The sequence below is a fragment of the Gekko japonicus genome, unplaced genomic scaffold, assembly GCF_001447785.1.
Source record: "Gekko japonicus isolate JY-2015 unplaced genomic scaffold, Gekko_japonicus_V1.1 scaffold506, whole genome shotgun sequence".
NCBI classification, from domain to species: Eukaryota; Metazoa; Chordata; class Lepidosauria; order Squamata; family Gekkonidae; genus Gekko; species Gekko japonicus.
The window spans coordinates 1,122,960-1,135,292 of record NW_015175372.1 but is presented as its reverse complement, the minus strand read 5'-3'; the positions used below and the strand labels follow the sequence as shown (position 1 = coordinate 1,135,292).

Sequence of the window (12,333 nt, the reverse complement as noted above, 5' to 3'; positions counted from 1 at the left end):
TCCCTCCCCCTCCCTCCCTGAGGAGGAGGGGGGACGAGCCCTCAGCCAATCAAGGGAAGGCTTTCTTTCTCTCCTCTGAAGCAAGAAATAGGAGACACTGGAGGAAAGGAGTTCCAATGTTAGAAGCAGGAAGTAGCACAGAGTTAGTTGCTCTCAGTCTGGATTGCAGCCTTGCAGGGGCTGGATCAGGCCCACGGGCGGTACGTTTGACACCCCTGATCTAGAGGTTGTACATTATAAGAATATAAGAGAAGCCAATGTTGGATCAGGCCAATGGCCCATCCAGTCCAACACTCTGTCACACAGTGGCCAAAAATACCAGGTGCCATCAGGAGGTCCTGATTTGATCACTTGTCTGACAGAAGCAGAATTGCATATTAAAAATGATTAGATCAGTGGTTTCCACAATGCCAGAACTGGATCTAAGTAATGTTGGCCAAGAACAGCAGCAGCAGCCACGAACCTGAGAGGAACAGGAAAGTGAGATGTAGCTGCCCCTCCTAAACAACATCAATGGTTACAAGAAGCAACAGCCATTACTTTATTTATTTATTTACTTGATTTATACCCTGTCTTTGTCCTTAATGAGGGCCCATAACAGCTCACATTATTCTCCTCACCTCCATTTTAACCTCACAACAACCCTGTATGGTAGGGTAGACTGAGAGTGTATTACTTGCCCATGGTCACCCAGCAAGCTTCCGTGCCAGAGAACCCTTTTAACTGGCTAAGCCGTTCTGCTGGAGGCAGGCACGTTGTAGCTGCCCACTTTTGGGGCCTTCAGCTCTCTTCTTAAAGCAGCCACCAGTAGCTGCACTGTGAGGCAGAGCAGAGCCATGCCAGAGTGGGGATTCAGACCTGGGTCTCCCAGACCCTAGTCCAATACTGTACTCACCAGAACACACTGGTTTTCATACTTTGTACCTATGTCACAGCTGTATCTGGAAGTGGGAACTACAGGACTGAAGGCTCCCAAAACCTGGAACTGGCCCCAGATGGAGGCATGTGGGGACTTGAGGAAGAGAAGAAGGGAGGAAGGATGATCTCATTCCTCTGTCTTGTACCTTTTAACAATCTGGAATAGCTCACCGGTTTACTCCCGTTCACTCCAGTTCACTAAGAGTAACTGTTTTAAACAAAGGTAAAAAGTTTTTAAAGATCTTTCCATTTACTTTTTAAAAACCTTTGCAAGAAAATTATTTTTAGCACTATCAGACTATCCTGCCAGTGTTCCCTGTCCCCTGCTGGCAGTCAGTAGAGCAGTAGGAGGAAATGAGGGGGGAACAAGGTTGTGCAATGTGGCAACATCATTTCTGGCTGAAGATCATGGATACTAGGGAAATTCCTAGAGTTGACACTCCAAGGTCTTCACCTGGAAATGATGTCTCCACAATAATGCAATACTGCCCCACTCCAACAAGCTCTTGCTAGTGTAATGTATTCCAAAATCTATCCCCCTCAATATAATCAGAAGTCACAGTGGCTATAAGAGCAGCAGCCCAATAAATTATTGTAGGCAACCACAGGTTGCCAAGAAATTCTTAGCAGAGAAGAAAAATAGACTGTGAATATGTAGCCCAAATGCATCAGCAAGAAAATCTGTTTAGCATGCAGACTCAGTAATTGATGCTGTGCAAGTCTTTTTAAAAATGTCTAGAGGTTAAAACCAAATATTGAGACACGGTCCTAATTTATTGTGTATCCATATTTTGTCTGACAATGGGCAAACATAATGGAAGCTGCGACTTCTCCTGTAAAGGACACAGAATCCAAAACAGATAATATATTAATCGGTGTCAGCCACGCACATCTCCCACACACACAGATGTGCTGACAGAACAGATGTGACCTTCATCTGGTCCATTATGTCTTTAAATGAGACTGGTTGAAAATCTAGGCATTTCTTTTGAAGTGTCGATGGGAGACGTGCTTTAAGGAGGGATTTCAAGAGAGTGAACACTGGGACTTCGGTTATTCCTACAAAGACAACTGCAAAGCCATCGCTAACACCTAGAGCACCAGAACAGCAAACGTCACTGCTTTGACTCAAGCATCAATCACACCACCAAACTTAGTAAGCTACAGAAAGACCCACGTTATCACACAATGTTTAGGCCTGATGTCTCTCTTATCCTCAGAACACTAAGATCCAAAAGTCACCTTGCCTTCAACTGCACAGTTGATCACTCAATGTGGTCACAGCTGGAAGTGTTTAAATCTACAGACAGAAATTCTCTGGGGATGAATACCCACACACATACACACGCATATATATACCTGTTAGTTCTAAAGGTAACGTCTACCACTTTGTCCTAAATCCTGCCTTGTTTAGGCCTCTTCTCCACTGAAATATCATATAGTCAAAGTACACTGGCATACAAAGTTTATTTTGTTACTCAGTCAAATCAAAAGATAGTACCTTCTTCTTGCTGCAGTAAATCTGCCATTTCTTCTCTGGAGGGAGTGCAAACATCGCTTCTCGGTTCTTATCTGTGAGATCCAATTCATCCTGGAGATGATAAAAGGGGGGGGGAGAGCATGATCAATGGCTGCAATATTTTGCCAAATATTTTCATGGACACCCTTGTCCCAATACACTTTATTTAAGAAACTTCTAAACCCTCTCCTTTGCAAAGTACCCAGCTTCCTCCCCAAACCTAATGGCTTATACTCATGTATATTTGAATTACCTCATTCACAGTGAACTCGTACCTCTTATAAAAACATGCCTGAAAACAAAAATGAAAGACTGGGAAGATTGTTAAATCTTCCAGTGTTTTACAAAACCACCCTTTCAAACCATTAATTCCTTCCAATTCCTTCCAGACACATTTCAGACAAATATATAAACTGCAGATTCCATTGTTTTTCATCACATAGCATTTATTAAAAGCTGTACTGTGTTGGTGTATATTGACTGCCATGTTAGATATTGCAGTCTTGTTAGAGAAAATTTGCTGTTTCCTGAATTCCTATTATTTCATTCCACAGAAGTCCATTTTTGTAGAAGGGGAGATACAGCAAGGGGAAGCAATATTAAAGTGACATTGTGAAGTATACAGAACTGCTAAATAAAGCCCCTACCATAAAGCAGGGACAATACCTCTTTAAGACCGCTCCACAATGGCTCATTTGGAAAACTTTCAGAGTTGAGAAACTTGTGAAAACAGTGAGCTAAAATTGCATACTGAGCCTGGTAGCGGCTGCTGACAGATTTAAAGGCCCACAGAGATTTCAGCCCGCAGAAAGGTACAAAAGAAACACAAACAGTAACAAGGTTAGGTCATTGCCAGCAGCCCAAGGTGAGGGGGGACTCACACACACACACACACACACGAAGAGGGCAAACCATGTGGAAATATTTAGAATGAGCTTCCAAATAAGAGGGCAGCCAAGCAAGGCAAGGAGTTTTATTCTTGCAATACACAATTAGAAAACTTGAGCCAGGATCACATTCTTGGGGGGGGGGGCAGAGAGAGAGAGGGAGAGGAGCAGCAAAACTGTGTATAAAGCATTATGAACAGAATGCTGCAGAAGGCCAAGTGTGTGGAAAGGAGTCGGACCGATGAAGATATCGGTCCTGCATGCTTCCTTATAAGCTATGAGCTGGGCCTGCCTCAGCAAAATTCTTCACAAAGGCAGCATTGCTCTATGGAAACAACTAGCCAGCTTACTGTTTACTTGGCAAGGAGAGACAAGAAACAACTAACTGGATTTTATTCTGTATGCAATAAAGACATAGGAGAAATTGGCAGCACACTACATAAGCAAGAGCTTTACTGGGAAGCTTAATCCAGCTGTTGAGAGCGAGTCAAGAGTTTTCATAATGGCCCTGACCTGGATAGCCCAGGCAAGCCCAATCTCATCAGATCTTGGAAGCGAAGCAGGGCCGACCTCCAAGGAATCCCAGGGCTGGGATGCAGAGGCAGGCAATCAAGCCACCTCTCTGAAATGTCCAAGCCCCACTAGGGGTCGCCAGAAGTAAACCGTGACTTCCAGGCATACACATACACACACACACACACACACACATCCCTCACCAAAAAAAGAAAGTTTTCATAAAGGCCCAGCCCACTGTTGGATGGGAAAGAAGAGAAACTTAAAAACTTAAGATCTGACTGAGTGTTCATGTTGGCAGAGCACAACTTGATGACTAATGCTGTAAATCCAGCAGAAGTCAAGACTAGGTTTGTCGGTAGGGTCGCCAGCTGTGGGCTGGGAAACTCCTGGAGATCTTGGAGAAGAAGCTGGAGAGGGTATGGTTTGGGAGGGACCTCAGTAGAGCTCAATAACATACAGGCAGCCCTCCAAAGCAGCCATTTTCTCCAGGGAAACTAATATCTGATTAGTGACCCTAGATGCCAGGCCAATACATGCAGATCTTGGGAGCTTTTGTGGGGTGGGACGTGGGAGGGGAAGTGGCACAGACAATGCAATGTTATTTCCAGGTGCTCACACATACACAGACACACACCACAACGCTCTAGGCATTCCCTCAAAATCAATGGTAAAGCCCTTAGGGAATTCCTAGAGTATTGTGTGGGAGGCCTTCAAAGTCACTTCCAGTCGTCACTTGAAAGTGACATCACAAAGTCTGCACTGTCTCACTCTCACACTCACTTTTTCTCCTGCTCCTCATTTGTTCAAATGCTGGCAATTGAGGCTGAGGATGGGTGTTTGCCTGCCACTGGTGGGCACCTGGCAAGCCTAATCAAGACATCCTGTGGATAACGCGTACAGTTTACTGTTTGCTTGGTCTGCTAAGGGAAACGGCACTTACTCGGCACATCAAGCACCGTAAAGCTCCCTTGCAAAAGCAAGAGGATAATGTGACTGAAGACTGGAAAAGTTCACATGCACACTTTTGTGTTTCTCAATTTCTTTTTGAAACTGAGAAAAAGTAGACAGTAGAGTATAGAAAGCACATGATGCCTTGCTGAGATTAAGCAGGTCTTGATTCTAGGCCTAGATGGAAGGCTGCCCAGAAATCCAAGGTATGCTGCACAAAGTCCCATGGAAGAAGGGTGGGTTATGAATGCAATAAATAAAATAAAAACCAGTACAAAGATAGATGGTCTTTTTTTTTAATGGTCCCTAGATAAAACCAAAGAATCTCTTGCACCAAATGCATTATCATACACACATGTAATGGAAGTATAATTAACACCAGCAGTTTTCACTGACCAGCCCAAACCCAAAAGAGAGCATCCACAAGGAATGACAAAAAAAAAAGGTTATCTGACTAGAGTAAGAACAGGAAGAGTGAGGACACTCTATACCTCAGGCTCCTACAAAGTCAGGGCAACAGGGAGCCTTGATAATTCTGTTGAGCCTGCAATTTCTCTCCTGGTCCCAATATGCAAGCCAAGCCTAGACACAAAGCCAGCTCCCACATGCTCAATGCCCTGAAACTCCATTGGAGCTGCTAGACCCACCTCCCACTCAGAGAGTCCTGGCTCGGATCAAAGGATAGGAAAGAATGCCTGGAGCGGACAACAGATACACACCACAGCTCTGGATCTTGCTTTGCACTGCTCCCAATCAAAGCTATGCTGTTTCTACTCCACTGTAGGCTTTCTTTCCCACCCCTCTTCTCAATCTTTTCTCTTCTACTGCAGTCGAGTGCACCTAGAGCTCAGCTCCTGCTCCAGCTACTCCTTGAGAGAGGCTCAGCTTTTGAAGGCACACAATCTGCACTGTACTTGTCAGGCCCTTCCCATCCCAGAAAAGCACTATGTCCATGCTGCCTTATGAGTTAAATTACGAGAAGTCCAAAGTAGTGGTCTTTCCCAACTCCTGGAAGTTTCATGACTGGAAAAACAATGGTCATTCCTTGGAACAGGTCAAGGTCTTTAAATATCTTGGTGTTCATTTTCAATACAACGCCTCTTGGGTATGTCGCCGAAAAACAGCAATTAATACGGTCAAAGTAAATGTGGCAGCAATTTCCAAATTTTATTTTTCAGGAAGAGGTAACCAGTATATACCTGCTGCTTTAAAAGCCTTTAATGCTAAAATAGGGGCCCAGTTATTATATGGGGTGCCTATTTGGATCAGTACAACTGGAAATCTCATAGAACAGCCTCATACCTATTTACTGAGGAAAATCTTTGGGGTGCCAATGTGTGTCTTCTAGGCAGCTTTATGCCTGGAATGTGGCCAGAACATGTTGATAACTGCAGCATGGCTAATTACCTGACTCCCTCCGCCCCCTGCTGGACGAGATCACTGGCATTAAACAACAACTGTCAGTAATTGGGCAGAGTCTCCCAGCGCAGCAGATGCAACTGACCCAAGCCTTAAAAGCGACAGAGCAAATGGGAGAGAAGGTGAAGGAAATGGACGTCACTACTAAAAAAGTTAAGAAAAAGATGCAAAAGCTGGAAATGAAGCAAGCTACAGAACAGACAAAACTCTTACAGCTACAAATGGATAAAGCAAATTTGGTCCTTCAGTTCCAAGGGGTCCCGGAATTTAGAGGAGAGAATCCGAAGCAACGGTTGAGTGAAGCAATAGCCCCAATGACAGATTTAACAGCAGAGTATCTTTGCAGCGAGATGGATGTGGTCTACAGATCTTATTCATCATACATCAAAAAAAATAATCTGCCTGGGGAAATAGTGGTCAGATTCTCGAAGAGAAATGTGAGAGATGCTATTTTGAAAGCAATTTCAGAAACACCCTTGAAAATTGGGGACAATAATATCAGGATTTTAAAAGACATTCCATTTGATATAAAACAAAGGAGAAAGAACTATAAAGAATTAATCCTTTTCTTACAAACAAATTCTATCAGTTACAGATGGGTAATCCCAGAAGGCATCGTTTTCAAGCTCCACAATAAAAAAGAAAAGATTGACTCTGTTTTCAAAGCACGGGAATTTCTGTAAACACAGCTTGGGGAACCAGAGGAGGGCAAAGGGGAGGAAGAAGAAAGCAAATCTGATGGCGAGTTGGGCTCAGGGACTTCGGATGAGGACTCCCCTTCAGAAAAGGGGGCGGCTGCCCTTAAAGGCCTATATAAACTGAGGATTAGAAAAGATAAGAACAAATAAGGGCTGAAGGACTCTGATGTGTGCCTGAAAAAAATGTTGAAACAACTTGGGGATGCTCTGGGGATCTCTATAAACAGTTAAAGGGATGGTTAAATAATAATAATCTAGCATAACAGACTAAATTCATTGTATTATTGATTGTTTTTTTAAAATAGCATGATGATAAGCTGAGATATTGCTCTCCTACTCTTGGGTTTTTAGTTAGTTGTGGGTTTCTCTTCTGTTTCCCCTAGTTGTAGTTCCCTTCCCTATATTTTCTGTTGCAGTTTTGTAGTCTGCAAAAAACCCAATAAAAATCTCCCCCTAGGGGGATTGGGGGGAAAAAAGCATGACTAATTACAATATATATTGGCTTTTCAATTCGGACACTTCTAGTTATACCTATCAGCTTCTACTGGAATCTAATGACTCTAACTGGATTACCTATATAGAATCCAAAATTAAATCCCTGGATATCACCTTAGATTCCTTACTCCCGAATCTGAGGCTTTTTCAATTATAAGAGCCAATCTACCTTGTTCTGAGCTACATTCACTGTATAATGCTGCTAATAAAACCTGTTCACCCCTGTATATTGGAATATCTCCTAAAGTCGGCCAACCTGCCTCTTACCTGTACCAAGTTCACACCCCCAAACTCCGTAGAGCCCTCTCTTTGGCAAGATTCAATGTATTACCTTCGGTCTTATTATCTGGCCGCTTTCAGGGTGTGCCCTTTTCTGACAGATGTTGTCCATGCACAAATGACAATATCAAAACAATTTCCCATGTCTTGTTGCAGTGCCCCTTCTACCATGCACTACAACTGAAATGTCTAAATTTTATTTTGGCTCAATTAGAAGAATATCCTGATTGCTTAAATTCTTATTCTTCTTGATAATCCAAACCTTGAGATAACAGAAACTGTTGCTAAATTTCTTTTTGGTGCCATTTCTATTCACCCTTTATTTAATTGATGGGTATACTTACTTGGTAATTCCTTGTTTCTGTATTTTGCAAGTATTATTCTATGCTGTGGTTGTTGTTGGTGGTGGTTTTTTTGTATATGAGTTCGCAAGGGTTACATGCCAATAAAGGTAACTGGACTGAGTACCTTCCTTTCAACCTTCTCCTTTCCTTCTCTTTATCTTTTGACCTGTTTGGTAACAAATGTGAGTGGTCCTATTTTAAGTAAGCTGCTTTTGGTACAGTTAATTAGAAAGTGTGTAGGATAAAACAGGTGTGCTTATTAGATTAATTAAAACTATTTGAATTTGAATTTTTATTATTTGTAAATTGCTTTCAGCTATATTTTTAAAGAAGGTCTGAAAGAAATACACTATAATGTTAAAAATTGAAGATATTTTCCTATTACTTGTTACACTACCACACCAGAATCAAGACAGCTATAAAAAGTTTGTCATTGATAATAAATACTGTGTGCTTCTCATGTACACCAGACTGACAGTCCCCACAAATAATGTCACCCATTATCAGCTCTTCCACTGCCCAGACAAGGCATTGGGCCACGCCGACGCCCTCAGCTGTCTGCCATTACCAGAGCAGCCTTCCGATCCTCCTCTGAACTCAAGCATCATGCTCTTAGAGGACCTGTTGGAACCACCTCTGGCCACTGCAGATGTCGCAGCCCACTCTGCCAAGGATCGTGTGCTCACCCGTGTACTCAACTGGGTATGGAAGAGGTGGCCTGCTGGCCATGAAGATGTGGAATTCCAAGCCTTCAGCTCAAGGCATGAACTTTCAGCCCACAAAGGGTGTTTACTGTGGGGAAGTCGTGTTGTTATTCCTCCCAAGTTGCGGTTGCAAGTGCTGGAGGCTCTACATGCTGGGCATCCAGTGATCATCCGGATGAAGGCATTGGCCTGCAGCTATGTCTGGTGGCCAGGGCTAGACAAGGCCATTGAGGACTGGGCACACTCATGCTGGGTCCATCAGGAGTCCACATCCGAGATGCCACAAGCTGCCATTCACTCCTGGGGATCTCCACATGCCCCATGGTCAAGGCTGCACATCGACTTTGCCGGACCCTTTCAGGCGCAGGTCTTCTTCATTGTTGTCAATACCTTCTCAAAGTGGCTCGAGGTAATTCCAGTGTCAACTATGATCTCTGCCACCATTATCAGGGCCCTTTGATGCCTCTTCGCCACCCATGGGTTGCCAAATGTAGTTGTCTCCGACACGACACAATTCACGTCACAGGAATTCCAGAGATTCCTCAAGAGCAATGCCATCAGACACATCACTTCAGTGCCCTTCCACCCTTCAACAAATGGACAGGCAGAACATATGGTGAGGTCCACCAAGGACTCACTCCGCAGATTGAGCCAGGGGCACTTGGGATGATAGCTGGCCAATTTCATGTACCAGCACATTACCCCCCACTCCGCCATTGGACGAAGCCCCGTGGAGCTATTGACGGGGCAGTGACTGACAACCCTGCTTGACTGCCTCCACCCTGACTTAGGCCCGGACACCCAACAGGAACTGGAGGTTTCAGGGACACCACGGAAGTTCCAGCCAAGCAACCTTGTATTCACCTGGAACTATGGGGAAGGGCTGACCTGGGTCCTGGCTTCCGTGCTCAGGGTGACTGGGCCAGTCTTCTACAAGGTGGCCAATGCTGCTGGTAGGATACTCAGGAGACACATCAACCAGCTGCGGTAGCATTGGCTGGAGCGGATGCAGGGACAGGACAGAGACTATGCGTCCCGCACCACTGACACAGGACTTAGCCCGGAGCACCCAAAGACTGAACCAGGGACTGCGGCCAAGCCAAGTGGAGATGGTCCAGCAGCACCGAGCAGTCTAGAAACTCTGTTGGTTCCAAGAAGTTCCTCCACTCCTGCTAGCAGAGTAGAGCCCGCTGCCAACGCCAGGGCACCCATCAGTGGGGCTTCTACAGCAGAAGGTTTGCACAGGTCACAGCGGGTACGCCATCCCCCTGCATACCTTGGTGACTTTGTTTGCAATCGGGTATCACAAACTTAGGGGGGAGGGGTGTTATGTACTGCTGGAGTTTGAGTCTGAGCGAAGGCTCCAAAGGCCTTCAAGGCTATTGGTTATGTTGCCAGAAATGACCAATCATATTTGTTGCCTTATAGTCCGGGCCTATAAATAGTTACTTTGTATGTAGTTCAAAATAGCTGTACTATAAATAGTTACTTTGTATGTAGTTCATGCAAATGAAGGATCCTAGCTGCCTACTTTGTATTGGTTGTTGTTAAAGATGGTGCGGATTTTACAAATATAAATTGGCCCCTGTTGAGCCTGTGTCTTTGGTTCGGAAGTTCAATGAAGAAGCATGTTGTTATGAAAAGCTTCCTCATCTCAATACTTAATAGGTGGCATAAGAAATGTTAATTATAATCTGTTTATTCTGAAACGGTGACTAAGCATGGAGGCCCAAAAGCAATCACATAGGTGGGCCATGTTGGTCCCAAATAAACTAAAATCTTCTTTTTATTATGTTTTTATGTAATTTGAAGTAACTCTGAATGTTAAATCAGCAAATACAAATTTATTTAGCCAGTTCAAAAAGAAAAAGAAACCTTTTGCCCTTCAGCTTCAGTTGTGCATTCTCTTCCAACCTCAGGTTCACCAACCAGTGTGAGCCCTCAAACATCCTGCAAAGTTTTCTCTGCTTGCTTCATTTCTTTGGGGAAATTTCTAACCCACCCATCTCTCATAAGACAATGAAAACAACTTATGATTAAAAGTATAACAACAACAATAAAAATAACAACAAAACATACACTCACATTTTTTAGAAATCCACCAATAAAAACCAAGGTGCTAAAGGAATCAACTTGTCTTGCCTTTCCGTCAGAAGCCACTGCTAGTAGAGAGAAAAGGCATCCTAAAATTCCAATGCCTCCCTCACCCGAAGTATTGCCTCCCAGGATTTGTACACTTATCCCCATTTAGAATTACTGATCTAGATGCTGAGCACACACTTGTCTACCAAAAAGAAATCATCATGAGAAACATCTATTTGTTTCTAACATGTAATTCCTACAGAGCAAGTTTACAGATCTTTTTCTCCACTTCAGGTTTGGCTGCCTAAAAACCACAACAGTACAAAACAACAACAAATATCCTCTTTACACACCCAAAAAAGGCACCCCAAAACCTTCTTCTCCACCTGTCCTGGCAAGTTTCCAAGAGTTCATTAACTTATCTCCCACATCTCGAGTGGAAGGCTTCATTCCAGCAGTTTGTGCCAATATGCAGGCTGCCTGGCTCTCAAGAAAGCACTTCAAAATGCAAATGCTATAGTAAAGTGCAGAATAAAAAGACATTTGCTGAGATGGCCCCAGGGAGATATATTAAAATAAAGGACCTGTTAATGTTCTTTACATTTGGCTCCATTTTGTTCCCTTGTTTTTTAAAAAATATTCACTGAGAGACATGCTCAGTTAATTTCACTTTTTATATAGCCACATTTTACTGACAGAGGTAGGATTTCAGTGGTAAAACATCTGAAATGTTTGAAAGTTGGACACTGTTTCCTGTTCAGGTTTCCAAGCCAGAATCGAAGGTGGCCTTGATTCAAAATGGCTGAAAAATCATGTACTCAAAAGGACAAACAAGCTGAACAGGCAAGGAAATACCAAGAGGTCTTTGATGGGATTTAAAGCTGCTTTATGTCTTCTGTTTGGGGATGGGGTAAGTTCAATAGCTTTGGTTATTTGATGAGAACATGTACAAATTTTGCAACACCACTAAGAAATATTTATTTATATGAAATAACCATAAAATGCATAAACAAATATTCTGTAAGGCAACAATTATTTGCTTCATTTGTACCCAATGAGAACCCAAAACATCTTACATGGTTTTCATCCCCTTTATATTATCCTTATAAAAACATGAGGTAGGTTAGTCTGAGAGTATGACACAGGCCAAAGGTCACTCAGCAACTACCCAAGGCTATGGTGTATTTATTCTATACACTATAATGGAACAGTCTGTTTTCCCCCTCCCAGGGTTGGTTTAGTCTCATTGGGTGGAGTCCTTGATGGTTAGGTCTGTTAGAATTGTAAACTGCATGAGCTCCTTTGTCTTGCAACCAGTTGCTCCTATCCCTGTATCTTCTTGTTAATAAATGCATGCTGTTTTGAACACACTCATCTCTTGTGCAAACCTAAGAGCAGGAACCTGAAGGACTACCCTATTCCTGATTTGCAAGCAAAATGGATCATCATAATGGCAGAGTGGGAATTCGAAGCTGGACTTCACATCCACTTTCCGGCTCAACTCCCCCCCCCCCCCCCCATTGC

The 12,333-nt window shown here is 43.4% G+C and overlaps 1 protein-coding gene across 1 annotated transcript in view; it reads right to left on the bottom strand.

The window, feature by feature from the left end:
• Positions 1-12,333, bottom strand: part of DAAM2 (dishevelled associated activator of morphogenesis 2) — a gene marked incomplete at its 3' end in the record, with an annotated part of 220,508 nt that overhangs the window by 94,371 nt on the left and 113,804 nt on the right. The window contains exon 3 of the mRNA XM_015425505.1: positions 2,420-2,509. Coding sequence (XP_015280991.1) covers positions 2,420-2,509 — 90 coding nt within the window. The remainder of the gene's footprint in view (positions 1-2,419; positions 2,510-12,333) is intronic.